The sequence below is a fragment of the Pituophis catenifer genome, unplaced genomic scaffold (genome assembly GCF_029215685.1).
Source record: "Pituophis catenifer annectens isolate HBS135680 unplaced genomic scaffold, rPitCat1.0.hap2 SCAF_4, whole genome shotgun sequence".
Taxonomy (NCBI): Eukaryota; Metazoa; Chordata; class Lepidosauria; order Squamata; family Colubridae; genus Pituophis; species Pituophis catenifer.
Genome location: NW_027256884.1, coordinates 128546297 through 128567197, shown reverse-complemented (window position 1 = coordinate 128567197; position 20901 = coordinate 128546297). Strand labels below are relative to the sequence as shown.

The 20901-nt window shown below is 44.1% G+C and overlaps 2 protein-coding genes across 3 annotated transcripts in view; one reads left to right on the top strand and one right to left on the bottom strand.

Moving 5' to 3' along the window:
* The window catches only part of WNT11 (Wnt family member 11), a 530657-nt gene that overhangs the window by 100022 nt on the left and 409734 nt on the right, over positions 1 to 20901 (top strand). The window lies entirely within an intron of this gene.
* ACER3 (alkaline ceramidase 3) overlaps positions 1 to 20901 on the bottom strand; it is a 56304-nt gene that overhangs the window by 11832 nt on the left and 23571 nt on the right. For both annotated transcript variants that reach the window (XM_070944085.1, XM_070944086.1), the window contains exons 2-8: positions 18593 to 18703; positions 15730 to 15782; positions 14345 to 14397; positions 11551 to 11632; positions 7264 to 7299; positions 3089 to 3147; positions 1617 to 1718 (exon numbers count right to left, since the gene is read on the bottom strand). In XM_070944085.1, the coding sequence (XP_070800186.1) occupies positions 1617 to 1718; positions 3089 to 3147; positions 7264 to 7299; positions 11551 to 11632; positions 14345 to 14397; positions 15730 to 15782; positions 18593 to 18703 (496 nt within the window). The remainder of the gene's footprint in view (positions 1 to 1616; positions 1719 to 3088; positions 3148 to 7263; positions 7300 to 11550; positions 11633 to 14344; positions 14398 to 15729; positions 15783 to 18592; positions 18704 to 20901) is intronic.

Genomic DNA, 20901 nt, shown 5'->3' with positions numbered 1-20901 from the left:
AGAGAGGGGAGAGAGGGGAAGGGGGATAGGATGAGAGGGTGGAGGGGAGGGAAGGGAAGGAGAGGGGGGAAAGGGGAGGAGGAGAGGAGGAGAGGAGAGGAGTGGAATAAGGATGGGAAGGAAGAGATTATCTAAGCATGAAATTGGGAATAAACATTTCCAAAATACTGCCGTGCAAGATACAGATGGGCGTTCCTCTTGTAACCTCTGAGCTGAGACAGAAGAGTCGGGGTTACCCCGACCTCTGTGAGAAGAGGGGGTGCAAAGGTGAAGGCTTCCATCAAGAAGACCAGTCTCCTAGGCCAGGCCCCAGGAAGGGGACTCTCAACAGCCTTTTTACTGGATGTCCTTACTCGATGGGCAGAAATCCATTCTGTCACGATGGTGCCCGATCAATCCTGGTTTTCGTTATCCTGATTAGTGATCATTAGCACCCAGAAGCCTACAGATAACCAGCTCTCCAAGAGGAGAGCCGAAGCCCCGGTGTGAGAATTGCCACCATTTCCCCAAATCCAGCCACACCTGGCTACGAGAGCAATTCTTTTGTGCGTTTTCCTTCCCGGAGGCGGAGTCGAGAGAGGAATTAGCCTGGAATCCTTACGTCCCCCACAAGCGATCGAGTTCGAATTCCGTCTGAACTCTTGATCTAGCGCCAATTTAGGGCTGACTGGTGGTTTGATTAGATCAGGGGTGTCAAACTCGAGGCCCGGGGGCCAGATCCGACCCGTGGGGTGCTTAGATCTGGCTCACGGGGCTGCCCTGGAAACAGCGAAGACCAGCCCGCGGTGCGCATGCCAGTGAAAGTGGAGATCGGGAGGGCCGCGTACGATCCCACTTGAGCTCCGTTTTCGCTGGCAGACGGTTGCAGGAGGCAGCCGAAAACGGAGCTTGGAAGGGCCACATGCAGCTCCCTGAGCTCCGTTTTCGCTGGCAGAGGGTTGCAGGAGGCAGCCGCAGCCGAAAACGGAGCTTGGAAGGGCCACATGCAGCTCCCTGAGCTCCGTTTTCGCTGGCAGAGGGTTGCAGGAGGCAGCCGCAGCCGAGAACGGAGCTTGGAAGGGCCACATGCAGCTCCCTGAGCTCCGTGTTCGCTGGCAGAGGGTTGCAGGAGGCAGCCGCAGCCGAAAACGGAGCTTGGAAGGGCCACATGCAGCTCCCTGAGCTCCGTTTTCGCTGGCAGAGGGTTGCAGGAGGCAGCCGCAGCCGAAAACGGAGCTTGGAAGGGCCACATGCAGCTCCCTGAGCTCCGTTTTCGCTGGCAGAATGTTGCAGGAGGCCATCGCAGCCAAAAATGGAGGTCGTTCTCGTTGGCAGAGCGCTCGGGCCGCCACAGGGCACCACTGACATGAGTGACGTCAAGCTGGCCACGCCCACAGTGGCCACACACCCACCCCGAGGTCAACCACAACCCTGATGCGGCCCTCAATGAAATCGAATTTGACACCCCTGAACTAGAACCTGGTGGATGGGCAGGGGGCTACAAATCAGCTTAACTGGAACTTGGCGGGACGGTCCTGATTTTTTCACGCCGGACTCAAGACAGACAGAAGGAAACGGGCTGAACTCTATCAGCCAGAAGAGGACGGAAAAGCATCCCGCCCCCAAAATTCACCTACCGCAATTTCTCGCAGAAAATGTTGTCTACGTTCCAAAGGAGGAAGCCCAGCAAAAAAACAGTCAGGGATGTATATCCCAATCCTCGGAGCCAAGGATAAACCCTGGAAGGAAGGAAGGAAGGAAGGAAGGAAGGTAGGAAGAACCAGATTAAATTTCTCAAAGCAACTTTGGACTTTATGTTATTTTGCAATTTTGGGGCAGGTCTTCCTTGGGAATATTTTTTTTTAAATTTTATTTGTACATTTCTTTAATCAACATAAGTGCTTAATAAACAGTGTATTGTCTGAGTCAATTTGCTTAAACAAGATATTAATGATGATGTTAATGATAATCAATAGTGATAATATATTGTTTACTTATATATGATATTTCATCGTTTTCTTATACATGGTAATAATCTTTTTATCTTCTAATTTCTACCTCTATTTTCTAACCACTGATAAAATGGGAAGATTTACTTGTATTCTGCAACTTACGACCACAATTGAGTCCAAAATTTATGTTAAGTGAAAGATTTGTTAAGTGAGCTTCGCCCCTGTTTTACGACTTTTCCTGCCACGTTTGTTAAGTGAATTGCTGCCGTCGTTAAATTAGTAACATGGTTCTTAAGTGAATCCGACTTCCCCATTGACTTCGCTTGTAAGGAGGTCGCAAGAGGGGATCACGAGACCCCGGGACACTGCAGCAGTCATAAGTACGAGTCAGTTGCCAAGCGCCCGAAATTTTGATCATGTGACCGTGGGGGAGGCTGCACCGGTCGTAAGTTGTGAAAAACGGTCCTAAGTCATTTTCATCAGTGGTGCTTGAAACTTCGAATGGTCAACTAAACGAATGGTTTTAAGTCAAGGACACCCTGTATTCTGTATGGTAGAAATTTCGGTCCCCATTGTGGTCGTAAGTACTGCAGCTACTTCAGCTGACTGCTAGTTCAGCAGATCAGCGGATCAAATCTCACCGGCTCAAGGTTGGCTCAGCCTTCCATCCTTCTGAGGTGGGTAAAATGAGGACCCAGATTATTGGGGGCAACATGCTATTTAGTATATACTGTCTTTGGTGTAAGCCGCCCCAGAGTCCTCAGAGAGTGGGCGGCATAGAAATATGAATAATAAATAAATAATAAAAGTTCCTTTTTTCAGTGCCGTTGTAACTTGAACAGTGACTAAATGAACTGTTATAAGTCTATCTGTATACAGCATCAAAGCAGCAACATCTGGACGGAGAAGCTCCCTGGCACTTTGCCACTTGCTCGTCTAGCAAAACTGCGCTCCCATTTTAATTCTGCAGCTGGGATCCCACGAACAGTGGCACTCTAGGCTATATTTTTTTCTTGGTTACCCAACCCACAGAGCCAATTCCCAGGCAGTGGAGCAACAGAAGGCTGAGCGTGATCAGAAAATCAGCATTTCAAATTTCTCCCTCTGCGATTCTTGCTTAAGCTGCAACCATCTCTTGTAGTTAAGTCCTTACTTACCATAATACTATATACACGGAGCGTAAGACTAGGATAGCCACCAATGTCCCATACATAACCTGGGGAAGGGAGGGGGACAAGAGAGAGAGACAGAGAGAGAGTTTTTGTGAATGCATTAGTACAATATCCGAAAGGCAGTGCTTGTTTTTCCAGCAAAATCAGGCAAGGTTAACACTTCCTGGGTTATTTTTTTAATCCATACTTCTCATCCGCATTTTTGAATGAAAATTTCATTCCATTTTCAAATGTTGAACAAAATTCCTGAATGAGGCTGAAACAGAAACGATCCCGATGGGTTTAGGTTAGAAATGCAAAGCCTAAAAATAAAATGAAATCGAGATAAACCGAGTGGCGTGGAATATGTTTTTGGATTGTCAGAAAGTTGCAAAAGGGGAATCACGTGAGCCCAGGACACGACATAAACAGGAGCCAGTGGCTAAGCGGCCGAATTTTGGTCACGTGACCACGGGGACTCTGCAATGGCCATCAGCGGGGAAGAAACGGTCGTTAAGTCATTTTTTCCAGTGCTGTTGTAATTTTAAACGGTCACTAAGTGAATGTACGTAAGTCGAGGACTATCTCTACGGCTCTATTCTGGCGGCCTGAATCCTTCGGCAGCTTGTTGTGGCCAAAAGGGCATAAATGAAAATCTAGTGCAGGGAGTTCTCCACTTACAACCATTCGTTTAGTGATTCTTCGAAGTTAGAACGGCATTGAAAGAAGTGACTTACATGAATAAAATCCTCAAATGACTTTAAATTTATAATCCATATAGTGTCTTCTGTAACGTCTTTCAACTAGATTATTAATTCCATCGCCCATGTTAGGGTAACATCAGGTTCAGCTTCCAACAGTATATTCAATATCTTCCATTACCATCTGCTCCCATCAATAGTAAGTATTTTCGTATATAAAAAACCACCCGAGTTTTTTTGGATTATAAATTTAAAGTCATTTGAGGATTTTATTCATATATGGAAATATTTTTTAGTTGTGTGGTGTGGGCAGAAGAACAAAGATATTAAAAATATTATGTATGGTAGACCTGTAGGAAAATGGGTGGAGATGGGTTAGGTTACTGATTGTTTAGTTTAGGAAAAGGGATGTTATGTTTAGATATAAAAATACGTAAAAGATTTGAATTAGGAGATATATGTATGGGGGAGGAAATGGGTAGATTATGAGTTGAGTAAATGTCAAATTAGGATTTATTATATAGTTTTGTAGCTGAAGGTTGCTTTGAAATGTATAGTATAGGGGGGATATAATAACAATGTTAGAAAGAAATGGTTAGCATGGGGGGTGGTGTAAAAGGATGGTAAAGTATTATATAATTTGATATCAATCTGGATTTTATTTTTGGAGAAGCCATGGGGGGTGGGGAGGGTGAGGGGGGGTTAGGGAGGAGGAGGGGAAAAAAGGGGGAAAAATCTGTATTTGAAAGAAGTGACTTACGACCATTTTTCACACTTACTGTCGCCGCATCCCCCATGGTCACGTGATCAAAAAAAAATCCAGACGCTTGGCAACTGGCTCGTATTTATGACGGTCACAGTGTCCCCACGGTTCACGTGATTTTCTGACAAGCGAAGTCAAATGGGGAAGCCAGATTCGTTTAACAACTGTGTTCCTAACTTAACAACGGCAGCGGTTTGCTTAACAATGGTGGCAAGGAAAGCCGTAAAATGGGGCCCAACTCACTTAACAACGTACAATTCGGGGCTCAATTGTGGCCGTATAAAGTCCTGTAAGTGTAAGGAGGACCCCGTAGGGCGTTAGAAGAGACATACAGCCTTCCCTCTGTTTACGTGGCAAAGTGCCCACCTCAAACCTGCTGGATTACAACTCCCATCGTGAGCCAACAAAGGCAAAAAGGCTCAGGAACATAATGACAGAGTACAACCACGTCAAAATGCAACCGTTGCAAAAGAGGTTGCTAATAATTAAAGAGGGTTATTTTGGCCCCCGACTTCCTGGGGGTTATTTATATTGTGCTTACTGCAAAGACAATATCTAGAATAACTAACGCTGGGAGGGCAAAGTTTAATTGCTCTTAAATCATGCAAATTATCTCTACAGTGCCATGTTTTGTTTGGCGAAGTGGATTCCAGACTGCCGGGGACTTGCTCATATGGGCGTGGCACCCTGGAACTCCCATCCGATTTTAATTCCGCCGAAAGACAAGTTTGCCCGTCCCTTACCCGCCCATGCAAAGCGATTTATTCAGAAATAAGAGAAAAGTAAGGCGGTTGAGTGACAGGCAAATAGGTGGGGAAAGAAACGGGGGAATTCTAAACACTTGGTTGTCTTGGGGTTTAAGAAATCCAAGGCAAAAAAAAAATTATATATGGAAATCTTCTTTCTCCCACACGGCCCCCAAGGCACAATCCACGCTCCCTTGGACATGAAATTCAATGCAACTGAAGGATGCTGCAAGGATTTCAAAAGCAAGCATAAAGTTTACTGCGTTTAAAATGATAGTATCGTTATGCCTGCTATTGGAAAAATGAACCGGCTATTCGGGTTTCATATTTTTCCATCTCAAGGCCAAAAAAATAAATAATTGGTTACCTACGGGACTGCCTGCTACCACCAATAGCCTCCCACTGGCCGGTACGCTCTCATAGAGAGGGGCTCCTCCGGGTGCCGTTGGCCAAACAATGTCGACTGGCGGCCCCCAGGGGGAGAGCCTTCTCTGTGGGGGCACCTACTATCTGGAATGAGCTCCCGCCGGAGATACGGAGGATCCCGGATCTGTGCACCTTCCGGTGCGCGTTCAAGACTTTCTTGTTTCATCAAGCTGGCCTGACCTAAGTCTTTCCCCTTTTTAAATGTAAATTTTAAATTTGGTTTTAAATTATTGGGGTTTTAAATTTGTTCAGCCAAAATTATTTAATTCGTTTTATTCTATTTTAAATTTTGTATTTATATGTTTTATTCTATGGCTGTTCACCGCCCTGAGTCCTTCGGGAGTAGGGCGGTATACAAATTCAATAAAAACAAAAACAAAAACAAAACAAAACAACAATGGCCACTACGTATTTTTCTCCTATTATTATTATTTTTCTCCTGTTATTATTATTTTTCTCCTATTACTTGGGGTACTGGAGGCGAAATCTATATAAAGAACGGTTGCAGGAACTGGGTATGTCTAGCTTGATGAAAAGAAGGACTAGGGGAGACGTGATAGCAGTATTTCAATATCTCAGGGGCTGCCCCAAAGAAGAGGGAGTCAAGCTATTCTCCAAAGCACCTGAGGGCAGGACAAGAAGCAATGGGGGGAAACTAATCAAGGAGAGAAGCAACTTAGAACTAAGGAGAAATTTCCTGACAGGGAGAACAATTAACCAGTGGAACAACTTGCCACCAGAAGTTGTGGGTGCTCCATCACTTGAGTTTTTAAAGAGAGACTTTGACAGTTACTTGTCTGGGATGGGATAGGGTCTCCTGTTTGAGCAAAGGGTTGGACTAGGAGACCTCCGAGGAGTTGACACATAGCCATATTGACCAAGGAATTTCCTGCATTAGGAAAGCAGAATGGGATCTGGTGGGCTGCAACCAGTTTAACATGTTCAGAATACAGCAATTTGAAGCTCAGCTGCTTACCTTCTAAGGCAGCCCCGGTAAGTAGAATCAGCTGAGCCAGAAAGGAGGACATATAGGACAGGATAGGGCGGGTGCGGGTGGGTGGGGCCTGCTGATTGTCGGAACTACCGATTCGCCCGAACCGGATGAATCCCACCCCTGCTGGTGGGATAGGAAGAAGGCCCTTGCCCCTGCAGGGAAAGGGAATGGGGAGAAGATAGCTGGGGAGGCACTGCGGCTTCCCTGCGATCAGTCACAAGGGTGAACAACCGCAGGGCCATAATTCTGGGACCGGGTCGTAAGTAGCTTTATTGGGGGGGAGGGAGAGAGAAGAGAACGAAGTCCGACTTCCTTTGAATTCAGTTGACCCTTATTTAAGTCTTAGCAAGCGCTCTGACTGTTAGTTGATAAGATTCCTACGCATAGACTTTTTAGCAATAAATCAGTTTTAACTGGATCTTCACGGGTGGATCTTGGCTTTCAGGTCTGACATATCCACGTTCAACAGGCGAGGGGATTTTTTTTTTTTAAAGAAACGGACAAGTCAATAACATTTCCTGAGTTGAAACAGAAAGAAAGAAAGCAATTACCTGATGGAACACGGGCTGTTTCCAGTTTAGGTATACCTGGAAAAAAAGCAAACACAAGACATTATCAACTGCTTGGGACTGATGGATAAACAATTGGGGGAAAGTCATGGTTGTTTTCAAATAGGACAAACGGCAGCAATATTATTTGGCGCACAAAGATGGATAGGTATATGCCAATGATGGCTAACCTTTTTGCCATCGCGTGCCAGGAGCGGTGTGTGTGTGTGTGTGTGTGTCGCACACGCGTACCCACACCCATAATTCTACGTGCCCTGCACCTGTGCATGCGCACGTGACCCCCCCCCCACTCCCCACGCTCCTGGCATATGAGGCCCGTTTTTTGCTCTCCCCAGCCTCCAGAGCCTTCCTAGGAGTCTGGGGAGGACGAAAACAGCCTATTCCCCCCCCAAGGCCAAAAACAACACGTTTGCCAACTTCCAGTGGGACCGGAAGTCCCCTTTTTTGCTGTCCCCAACCTCCAGAGCCTTTCTAGGAGTCTGTGGAGGGAGAAAACAGCCTTCCCCATGCCCCAGCGCGGAGGCCGGAAACTTCGGAAGTTGGCAAACGGGCCGTTTCTGGCCTCTGGAGGGCCGCCGGGGTGGGGGTGAGACTGTTTTCACCCTCCTGACTCCTAGAAAGGCTCTGGAGGCTGGGGGGAGAGAAAAACGGGCCTTCCCCACCACCACCCCTGAGGTCCTCTGGATTCAGAGATACTTCTGGTGGGCCCAGAAGGCCCAAAAATTAGCTGGCCAATCACCGATATGGCTATGTGTGCCACCTGTGTTCGCCATCACGGGTATATGGCAATACCCCCAACAAAGGAATGGTTGGTGAAGGGGCAGAACTTGCTGAAAAGTTCAAATTGATTTGTGTGATTAGACAATGCCTGTGTTTATTGGTGACTGGAAACCTTTTATGGTTTCTTTTCCTAGTAAAAAAAAAAACTTTAATGCTTTTGATAATTGGATAAGGTGGAATACGGAAAGAAGAGAATCATGATGTAACTTTAGAGAGAGAGGTAATAATTGTATTTATTGCTGCTGTGAAGATCAGAAGTCACTTCTTGGTAACTTTTTTCCTTTTCTATTTTTCCGCTAATCTTTTTCTTTTGGTCACTTTTAGTTTTTCTCTTTTCTTTCTTTCCTTTTTCCTTTGTCATTCTATTTCGTTTAGCGTTAGTCTTATCCCCCTGTTTAAAATTTTCAATAAAATTATGTGTTTTGTTTTTTTAAAAAAAAGAATTCTGCAAGCAAAAGTTTTCAAAGTTGGGCTCCGAAGGAGGAGGAGTGTTGGTGCTTTTGAACTTTGGAGTGCCTTTGGTAAATGAGCAACTGCATACAGTGAATAATAAAGTAACCGATCCTAGAACAAAGCACCACTCAAGCTCAGATTATCATACTTTGGACAAATTGCGTGAAGATCTAATTCTCTGGAGAAGTCTATAATGCTGGGAAAGTTGGAAGGAAAAAGAAGAGGATGACCAGAAGTGAGATGAATAGATTTGATTACAGTAGCGAGTAGCAGTAGTGAGGACAGGTAGTCCTCGACTTAAAACAGTTCATTTAGTGACCGTTCAAAGTTACAATGGCACTGAAAACAGGGACTTGTGACCATTTTTCCCAGTTACCTTTGCAGCATCCCGCGTGACCGCACGCCCCTCGCGCGCAACCTGCCCCGGCGACCCCCCGTGTCCCAACCCCCGAGTATGCGTGCCTCCCCCGAGCATACGTGGCAGAGACCTGAGGACTACCTGGCTGGTGGGAAGTGCGTGCACATGCATGGCAAAGCTGAAGTGGCATGACAATTCGCATGCCCACAGAGAGGCCTGTGGCACAGGCGCCATATGTTCGCCATCACGGCCTTAGGACAATGTTTCTCAACCTTGGGGAATTCTGGGAATTGAAGTCCATATATCTTCACGCTGCTACCGCCTTAAGACCAATAAGCTCCATGCTGGCTGGGGAATTCTGGGAGCTGAAGTCCATATGTCTTCAAACTGCTACGGTTGAGAACAGTGCTTAGACCCCGGGGGTCAAACTCGCGGTGTCCCGTTGCCATTCCATGACATTTCACGGCATTTTTTCCCCCCTTTGTGGAGCTGGGGTGGGTGTGGCCTGCGTGCGATGCAGCCGGCCCACAGGCCACCAGTTTGACACCCCCTGGCTTAGACCAATGATCTCCAGGCTGGCAGGGGAATTCTGGGAGTTGAAGTCCATATACCTTCAAGGTTGAGAAATATTGCTTTGGAGGGCACCGAGCTACAGAGAGGTTCAACCGTGTCCTTCTGCATTACTTGGGCCACATTTTATTTGCTAGGATGATACCTAGACATTCACATTGACGCTATGCTATTTTACTGAGTCATTCATTTTCTGGTCTTAACCGAAAGTTGAACAAATTAGTCATTAACTAAACGCGCTGAGTTAGCCTGACCCATTAAGCCACACACATACACACACACGCAACTTAATCACAGTTCCAATTGCCTCTGTGAAGGCAGCTGCTAAATCTTTAATGTTAGTTAAATGTGCTGAAAGCAAAACCAGTTGATCAGGAAAATGTCTGAGAAGGGTGGGATGGAAGCGACCAGCAAACCCAGCTTTTGTGAGGTTAGGCTTCCCCCTCCTACAGACCACAAATAGTTTTTCTTCAACCTCTGCAACTTTTTAACTGGGTGGACTTCAACTCCCAGAATTCTCCAGCCTGACATGGTTGGCTAGGGAATTCTGGGAGTTGAAGTCCACCCAGTTTAAAGTGGAAAAGGTTGAGAAACAAAGCTACAGATGTTTCTCGTTTGGGAGAATTCACCATGGCTGCAATCAAACCAAAAAATAAAATAAAATGCTTTTCCATACCACAGTACGGCGGGGTGGAACCACCATTCGTTTAGTGACCGTTTGAAGTTACGACGGCACTGAAGAAAAGGGACTTAGGGCCATTTTTCATATGGCCACTGCAGCATCCCCATGGACACCTGATCAAAATTCGGACGCTTGGCAGATGCTTCGCATTTATGACGGCTGCAGTGTCCCCTGGGTCATGTAATCTCGCTTTTTGTGACTTTCTGACAAGCAAAGTCAGCAGGGGAGCCGAATTCCCTTAAACAACCGTGTTCCCCAGCAGCCAGGATTGCATACGCACAATACTGGGAAAATGTAGAAACCCCTACAGATGATAATATAATCAAAAAAATTCTGGAATGTGCAGAAATGGATAGGTTAACGCTAAAAATCAAAGCAAAAGAAGATTCGGAATATTTTATAACATGGGAAGTATTCTACAAATGGTTAGAGAGGTTAGATGAGTGGATTTATGTGAAATATAAACTACATGAGAAAGAAAAACTGATGAGTGAAGATTTTGATGGTTATATAATTGATACCATAATGGAAGATAAGTATATTTTTCAATAACGATTGGTATTATCGCATATATGTTTATATGTACATGATTATAATTTATTTATTTATTTATTTTATTATATTTCTATACCGCCCTACTCCCGAAGGACTCAGGGCGGTGAACAGCCAACAATAAAATACATACATACAAAATTTAAAAAGCAGAAATAAAATCGGATTAAATAGTTTGGCCCAGACAGATTAAAAAACCCCAATCAATTTAAAACAAATTAAACTTTAAATATTAAAAATATTAATAAATATTAAAAATTATTTAAAAAGAGGGAGAAAGTTAGGCCAGGCCCGCCTGGTGGAATAAAAATAATGATTATGATACTTATATTTTAACACTTTGGACACCTAGAAAACACTGTTCAATATAGAAATGGGAACTTGTGATATAAAACACTAAAAAATATTTATACAACAACCGTGTTCCTAACTTAACGGCCATTGCGATTCGCTTAAGAACTGCGGGAAGAAAGCTCGCGAAATGGGGCCAAACTCACTTAACTCGACTAACTTAGCAATGGACATTTTGGGCCCAATTGTGGTCGTTAAGCCGAGGACTACCTGAAAGCCGGCCTAGCTTAAAAGGTCTTATGGGTTAGTATTTTAAATTGTATAGATGTGGGGTTTTAAATTGGGAGGCCGATCGATTTAATTTATTTTAGTTATTTTTAACTTTTATATTATAATATGTATCTTAATTTTGGCTGTTCACCACCCTGAGTCCTTCGGGAGAAGGGCGGTATACAAATTTAAATAAATAAATAAAATAAATAAATAAATGCAGAAGGGAAAGGAATGCAGTGGGTGAGTTTACGGTTTGCAAGTACCCCACCTCCTTATAAAAACAGTTTCGGGTAAGACAAATCTCGCTTACTATGCTGACGCCAATGCTGTAGGCTAGTAGTAGAAAGAGAAGAGGGTAGTTGATTGTTTTCTTGTACTTGAAGCATTCGTACCTAAAACAAACACGAAGGAGAGAGATTAAGGATGCAAAAGGAAGGCAAAATAAATCCTTAGCATGCAATTTGTCCTGTTCTTTTGGGAAACCTGGAGCAAACAAAACCCGTTTGTGCAGTTTTAAATTCTCCATGGAGTGTAGGATCTGAATGGTAAAAGGATCCCATTTGTAAGTTTCTGCCGATGCGGAATTATTATTATTATTATTATTATTTTTCCTCATTAAATTTATAGGCCGCCCATCTGGTGGTTTGAAGTGGCTCTGGGAGGCTTACATTATCATAAAACGTAGGCATATAAAAACCGATTAAAATTACGAAAGACTAAAAGGCAGAGTCAAGCTTGTGGGAAGTGGCTGAGATCCCGCTTCGTTTTATGATTCTGCAGAAAAGCGGATCATTTTCAAAGCCACGGTAACATGGGAGGGGGGGAAAAGAAACATCAGGTTTATATCTTTTTCCAAATGAAGGGGAATCTGAATTTATTCCCGTGTTTCCGTTTTGTTTTCAGCTATAGCAAACCTGAATGGCAAACTTGTCAAACTTGTTTCGATCAGAGGCATACCCTGTTTTAGTCATTCTTCAAAGAATACTCTTTCTACTCATAAGAAAAGAATTTTTTTTGTGTTTCTTTTTCCCCCTTCTCTAAAATTAGATCCATGTATAATAAAGCAAGAGGCGTGGGATATACCAAGAACAAAGTTGTTTCACATTAGCAAAAGAGGTACCTTATGAGGAAATTCTCCCTCCTGCGTGTTAATCAGTATTATAAAAGGAGACCATGGCGGTTCTTGTACATAGAATAGAATAGAATTTTTTATTGGCCAAGTTTGATTGGACACACAAGGAATTTGTCTTGGTGCATATGCTCTCAGTGAACATAAAAAGAAAAGATACGTTCATTTTAGAGATTAGAGAAGATTAGAGAAAGAAAAATGGGAAAAATCAAACGTTCAAAGCACATTATGGGCTTCGCAGCTCCATCGAACTGTCACAAGAGCACCAATTTTAATAACGTTTTGATAATTTTAGTACCCAAGAAACTCATAATCAGCTTATTTGGGGGAGGGGAGTTGATTCGACAGGTTTAAGGAAAAAAGATTGCGTTTGTTTGAGAGTGACTGGGAAAAAAATACATGATGCTGAACATGGATGCTTATTTTTCTCTCATCTCATCTCATTTTCTACCATCTAATATCAGCATTCAATCCGCTATAGCCACTTCTCTTTGCAGGGAAATTCAATCTTTAAAAATGTCAAGGCTAAAAATTATAAAAAAAAAAAAAATAACCAAGCGAAAAATACGTTTTGTGCGCAGAATCTGATTTCTTTACTGACATACAAGTTACAGACAATAGTAGATTCCAAGAATCCCCACCGCCGTGCCGAAAACTAGGCACCAGGCTAGAAACCAGGAGAGGGTAAATTCTAGTCCCACCTTAGGCATGAAAGCTGACTGGGTGACTTTGGGCCAATGACCAGGAGACTGTGAGTTCTAGTCCCACCTTAGTCATGAAAGGCAGCTGGGTGCCTTTGGGCCAATCACCAGGAGACAGTGAGTTCTAGTCCTGCCTTAGGCATGAAAGCCGGCTGGGTGCCTTTGGGCCAATCACCAGGAGACGGAGAGTTCTAGTCCCGCCTTAGGCATGAAAGCCGGCTGGGTGCCTTTGGGCCAATCACCAGGTGACTGTGAGTTCTAGTCCTGCCTTAGGCATGAAAGGCAGCTGGGTGACTTTGGGCCAATCACCAGGAGACTGTGAGTTCTAGTCCCGCCTTAGGCATGAAAGCCAGCTGGGTGACTTTGGGCCAATCACCAGGAGGCGGTGAGTTCTAGTCCCGCCTTAGGCATGAAAACCAGCTGGGTGCCTTTGGGCCAATCACCAGGAGACGGTGAGTTCTAGTCCCGCCTTAGGCATGAAAGCCGGCTGGGTGCCTTTGGGCCAATCACCAGGAGACGGAGAGTTCTAGTCCCGCCTTAGGCATGAAAGCCGGCTGGGTGCCTTTGGGCCAATCACCAGGAGACGGTGAGTTCTAGTCCCGCCTTAGGCATGAAAGCCGGCTGGGTGCCTTTGGGCCAATCACCAGGAGACGGAGAGTTCTAGTCCCGCCTTAGGCATGAAAGCCGGCTGGGTGCCTTTGGGCCAATCACCAGGAGGCGGTGAGTTCTAGTCCCGCCTTAGCCATGAAAGGCAGCTGGGTGCCTTTGGGCCAATCACCAGGAGACGGTGAGTTCTAGTCCCGCCTTAGTCATGAAAGGCAGCTGGGTGACTTTGGGCTAATCACCAGGAGACTGTGAGTTCTAGTCCCGCCTTAGGCATGAAAGCCAGCTGGGTGCCTTTGGGCCAATCACCAGGAGACAGTGAGTTCTAGTGCTGCTTTAAGCACTAAAACTTGATTGATTGAGTCAATCACCAGAAAGTGATGATTTCTAGAGCTAACATAGTTATGAGAGCTGGCTGGGTGACTTTGAGCCAACCACCAGGAGATGGTGAGATGGTGAGTTCTAGTTCTGCCGTAGCCATGAAAGCTGGTTGGGTGACTGGGCCAAGTACCAGGAGATGGAGAGTTCTAGTCCTTCCCTGCAGATTCACTACTGTATCTCCAATAGCTATTTCAGCACCCACGTCTACGTGAGTGAGATAAACGTTAAGCCTGCGAGGAACTCTTAACTGTTAATCAGTTATGAAAGAGAAACTGATGACAGATACTTACAAGCAGTAGACAAAGACGCAACAACTGTAGATCATGGGCAGCTCGTCCAATAGCTGCAAAAAGCAGGGGGAAAAAAGATTATTAATGCTTACAGAAAAGACTCAAAGAAAGATGGCGGCCCCAAGTCAAAATGCACAAAGTCAGAGCAGGGCAACTTTGAATGAAAAGGGGTCAGCATTAATTTTTTTCTCTTTTCTTTTGGTGGAGGGAAGCTAAGAACTGCAACGGAGAAGAAAATGCAAAGGAAACAGACCCAAAGTTTTCCATCCTTTAAATTGGGGCGGGGAGGGGGGTTGTGTAAGGGAATTATTTTTTTAATTCAGTTAAGCTATTTCACCACAACCGTTGTGTGCTCTCCCTTAGAATTGTGAGCAGCTCTGCCACTGACTTTTGGCAATGGTGTCACTAAGATTCGGCACTTGGCTGTATGTTTGTGTGTGTGTGTGTGTGTGTGTGTGTGTGTGTGTGTGTGTGTGTGTAAGCAGTTTGGATTGCATGCAGTGTTGGGACAATGGTGTAACCACCACTGTGGGGGCAACAACACCACAACCATTTATCTATACGCTCTTGCCATTCTCTACTGCAGCTTCAACTTACAACCGTACGTTTATTAACCAAAGTTAACCACGGCGCTGGAAAAAGTGACTAATGACCGTTCCTCACATTTATGGCCGTTGCACCCATCTCCGTGGCCATGTGATCAAAATTCAAGCCCTTGGCATGTAGTTATGAAGGTTGTGGCATGCCAGGGGTCATGGGATTGCCATCTGTGACCTTCCTAGCCGGCTTCTGACAGCAGACTGAATGGGGTAAGGAGGATTTATTTAACGACCATGTGATTCACTTAATAACTGCAGAGATTGAAACAGTGACCTCATGGGTTTTTGGCAAAGCAGGGAATCAAACTGGAAATCTTCTCACAGCTCATTTCCTTGGGGTTCTTGAAGTGAGGCCTATTTGTGGCTAATCCTAGCTTTCAAAAAAAAAACAACCCTGCTGTTTTGCACAATTATAACAGAACAACAGAATAAGAGAGTCGGAAGGGACCTTGGAGGTCTTCTAGTCCAACCCCGTGCTCAAGCAGGAGAACTTATACCATTTCAGACAGTTGGCTGTCCAATCTCTCCTTGAAAACCTCCAGGGATGAAGCACCCACAACTTCTGGAGACCAGTTGTTCCACTGGCTAATTGGATAAAGTATTTTAACTATCCCCAGCATGGTTGTTACTGGCGTATTTGGTCACTAGGAGCTGAAAATGAGAGCACCTAATCCACACACTATAAATACACTCTCAGCACCGATCAACCAGGAAAGCACAACGGATCCAGGCGTGTCACTTTGCAAGGGACACAAAACGTGCACACTTTTCCCAAGGGCTACTAACCTGCATTTCATACTTCAGAGTCATGTGGAAGCACCAGGAGCCCAGGCCCACAGCTGAAATCCAAAGGAGAAAGGATTGTGAGAAGAATTCCAAGTAGAGACAGAATTGCTTCTTTCTGCCTGTCCTACTTTTGATACATCGACACTATCTTTTTTTTGATTTATTTATTATAAATACAATATAAATTTATAAATATAATTTAAATATAAATTTTATTATTTATTATAAAATTTACATGCCAGCCCCGTTCAACAATAAGGCTTCTCTGGGGGGCTTGCAAGCAGTAAACAGATGTATGTACCATGTTTCCCCGAAAATAAGACCGGGTCTTATATTAATTTCTGCTCCAAAAGACGCATTAGGGCTTATTTTCTGGTTAGGTCTTATTTTGGGGAAAATACGGTACTAAATGCATCCATCTGGCTGACAATCTTAACTGGAACTTATTTTGGGGGTAGGGCTTATATTATGAGCATCATGCTAGGATTTATTTTCCAGTTGGGTCTTATTTTGGGGAAAATACTGAACTAAATGCATCCATCTGGCTGACAACCTTAACTGGGGCTTATTTTGGGGGGTAGGGCTTATATTACGAGCATCCTGAAAAATCATGCTAGGGCTTATTTTCCAGGTAGATCTTATTTTCGGGGAAACAGGGTAGGTAATCCTCAGTTTACAACCGTTCAAAGTTAACAACAGCGCAGAAAAAAGTGAGTTATAACCGGTTTTCACACTTATGACCTCATAAGTAGAAGAAGAAGAACTGTAGGCTGATTTATGGGGCCTGGAGTCCTGGAGAGTACAGGTGGTCCTCGACTTACGACCACAACTGAGCCCAGAGTTTCCGTTGTTAAGCGAGACATGTGTTGAGGGAGTTTGGTCCCACTTTAGGACCTTTCTTGCCACCGTTGCTAAGGGAATCGCTGCGGTTGTTAAGTTAGTCAAACTGTTGTTAAGTGAATCTACCCCCCCCATTGACTCTGCATGTCAGAATGCCACTAAATGGGATCACGTGACACACACACCTTGGGGAACTCTGCACCTGTCATAAATAAGAACCAGTTGTCAAGCATCTGAATGTAAATCCCGTGAGCAACCATGGGGATGCTGCAACTGTCGTAAGTGTGGAACAATGGGCCTAAGCCACTTTTTTCCGTGCCGTTATAACTTTGAACGGTCACTAAACGGACTGTGGTAAGTCAGCAGTCTGTGCCTCGGTTCAGAGGTATTTGGGCTGCCCTTTTTTCAAGTACCTGGACAGGCGCCAAGCCTCAGGATGGTCTGAGCTACTTAAAAATTTGAGGAGCTGGCAATGATGTGGTTGCTTTAGGCCTCTGTCTGGTTTCAATACCTCGGATGCCTCCCTGTTCAGGAGACATTTGATGGGCTGTCAAATCTGCATGACGCCTCAACACGGCCGGAAGAGTTTCTATGTGGCAACCTGGCAAGTCTCTGCAATTTTGGGCTCATCACACCCTGGATGCTGAACGAAACTCACTTGGGCTCTCTTCTTTGAACAGGTGGTGATGGGCTGGTTAACTGTGTACAGGTAGTCCACGACACACGGCCACAACTGAGCCCCAAATTTATGTTGCTAAGCGAGAACATTGGTTTAAGTGAGTTTCCCCCCCCATTTTACGGCTTTTCTGGCCACGTTTGTTAAGTGAATCCCTGCAGTTAAGCTAGTAACAGGGTTGTTAAGTGAATCTGGCTTCCCCACTGACTTTGCTCGCCAAAAAGGAGATCACGTGACCCTGGGACGCTGCAACCGTCGTAAATACGAGTCAGTTGCCAAGCGTCCGAATTTTGATCGCGTGTCCATGGGGATGCCGCAACGGTCGTAACTGTGAAAAATGGTCTTAAAGTAGCTTTTTTTTTTTTTTCCAATGCTGTTGTAACAGCACCGGAGGTCGCATAAAATTTCTAAACAAGTCCTAGAAGCATGTAGAATGGTCATTAAACAAACTGTTGTAAGTCAAGGACTACCTGTACTGTTTTATGGTACAAGTAAAAATGTTTAAAGATGGAGGGAGGGAGAGATGGAGGGAGAGACGGACAGAAAGACAGAGATATGTACAAAACAGAAAGGCAGATGAGATGGATGGACGGACGGAGAGATAGGCAGATAGATAGATATACATAGAGACACACACAGACAGAAGATAAATACCGTGTTTCCCCAAAAACAAGACCCTGTCTTATATTTTTGTGAACCTTGAAATAAGCGCTTGGCCTTATTGCCATGCGCTCAAAAAAGAGAGAGGGGGGGGAGAGGGAGAGAGGGAGAGGGGGAGAGAGGGGGAGAGAGAGAGAGAGAGAGGGAGAGAGAGAGAGAGAGGGAGATGATGAAAGATAGATAGATAGATGATAGATGATAGATAAATAGATAGATAGGCAGATAGATATACAGAGAGGCACACACAGAGACAGAATAGATAGATAGATAGATAGATAGATAGATAGATAGATAGATAGATAGATAGATAGATAGATAGATAGATAGGTAGGTAGGTAGGTAGGTAGGTAGGTAGGTAGGTAGGTAGGTAGGTAGGTAAGTAGATAGATAGATAGATAGATAGATAGATAGATAGATAGATAGATAGATAGATAGATAGATAGATATAGACAGACAAAAATGTCATGAAATTCTAAACAGATTTGGAAAAAAAAGCTGTTGGATGAAAAATTTTCTTAGAAGAGCTCACATTATTTCTCAGGGCTGAAAGTTTTAACAATGCCACACTATTCCAGCTATATTTCGTGTGGGCACACACGCTGGGCTTTCAAACTAGAGGGACCTCTGGATTCGGAGAAAAAGCATTCGGTCGGACGACGTCATAGAATGGAAGAGAAGCTCACGTACCTGTGACACACAAGTAAGCCATTATGTAGCGTTTCTCAAGGCCATCTTTGTAACTCTGAATTGCACCATAGATGGGAGGGAAAATGAAAATCAAGTTGCTAACGGTGTTCCCTGCAGAAACGAAACCAAAGCAACAAGGCATGAGCAACACTTCGGATGATTTGAAGAAGGAAGAAAGAAAAAGGACATTTCTGAGCGGAAAGCTATATTTTTCAGTTATCTTTGACAACAAAACAGTTTCCTTTACAATAAGGGAAATGAATGGTTCTTCTTCCCCATTCCCCAGTATTAAAAGAAACTGGTGCAGTTTCAACGAATTACATTCCTCTAAACAGTGTGTGTATATCTATGTGTACATACACACACACACACATGTATATATACATACATACACACACACACAGAGTATGTCACAGAAGTGAGTACATCCCCTCACATTTTGTAAATATTTAAGTATATCTTTTCATGTGACAACACTGAAGATATGACACTTGGCTACCATGTGAAGTAGTGAGTATACAGCTTGTATCACAGTGTAAATGTGCTGTCCCCTCAAAATAACGCACAGCCATTAATGTCTAGATTGTTGGCAACAAAAGTGAGTTCTTTTGTATCTATCCTATGTCCTATCAGTGAAGTTTCTGAAAGATCCCCTAATTAATTCATGTGCCATGAGCAAAACTTCAAAAGAAATAAGTCATTTATTAGGAGCACCATTCCGGCAATATTCGGATGTAGTTAGAACTAATCCCATGTAGATTTATGTTCCCTGTCTCTCCCCTCCTCCCTGGCCATGTCATAAATCACATTCTCCAATTAACCACTTTGCTGGCTGTGAAATCCAACACCCTCCTACTGATTGCGGTCAGGAAGAATGTATGGAATGTAGCTTCAGTTAGGGAAATCAATCAGCTCTATCAGTTCTCCCTCCCTCCTGCTCATGGCAACTTGAAAGCTTTGCAAGTTGACTCTCTCTCTCTCTCTCTCTCTCTCTTTCTCCCGTGTTTCCCTGAAAATAACACCTCCCAAGATATAAGACCTCCCCCCCAAAATAAAAAATATTAAGCATGCGCAGCCGGTCCCCGCCATTTCCTCTGGTTAGGGTTAGGGAGGCAGAGCTGGAAATCAGGTAAGATGGCAAGAGGAGCCCCATCTTGCTCCATGCACCCCAAAATAATAAGACCTCCCCAAAAATAAGGTCAAGCGCTTATTTCGGGGTCCAAAAAAATATAAGACAGGGTCTTATTTTTGGGGAAACATGGTATCTATCTATCTATCTATCTATCTATCTATCTATCTATCTATCTATCTATCAGAATATTTCTTTAAAAAATTGCTGCCTATTCCAGGCAGCTAATAGAGATAGTCCTCGACTTACGACTGCAATCGAGCCCCACATTCCCATTGCTAAGCAAGATGGGTTGTTAAATGACTTTCTTTCCCATTGTACCACTTTTTTTTTTAAAAAAAAATCACGGTTGTTAAGCGAATCACTAGAGTTATTAACAGTCATTAAGTGACTCTGGCTTCCCCCATTGACCTTGTTCTCGGAAGCCGAATGGGAAGGTCGCAAAAGGGGATCACGTGAACCTGGGGGACATTGCAACCGTCGTAAGTACATGCCAGTTGCCAAGAGCCCGAATTTTGAATATGTGACCATGGGGATGCTGCAACAGTTGTAAGGGTGAAAAATGGTCATAACTCAGTTTTTCAGTGCCATCGTAACTTTGAATGGTCACTAAAAGAATGGTTGTAAATCAAGGACCCAGATTGTTGGGGGGCAAGATATATACAGGTAATCCTCAACTTATGACCACAATTGAGTCCAAATTTTTTATTGAGACATTTGTTAAGTGAGCTTTGCCCCATTTTACGACTTTCTTGCCATAGTTGTTTAAGTGAATGACTGCAGTCGATAAGCGAGTAACCTGGTTGTTAAGTGAATCTGGCCGCCCCCTTGACTTTCCTTGTCAGAAGGTCGCAAAAGGGGATCACGTGAGCCTGGGATACAGCAACCGTCATAAATATGAGTCACTTGTCAAACACCTGAATTTTCATCGCATGATCATGGGCATCCTTCAAAGGTTGTAACTGTGAAAAACTGTCGTCACATTTTTTAGTGTCATCGTAACTTTGAAGAGTCACTAAACGAACAGTTGTAAGTCAAGGACTAGCTGTAAGTCTAAGTGCTGTTGCTTTTACCTGAACAAGGTATTTTTGCCACCTTGAGTTGACCAAACTGCAAGTAGTCCTCGCCTAACAATAGTTCATTTAGCGACCATTCAATGGCCACTGAAAAATGTGACTTA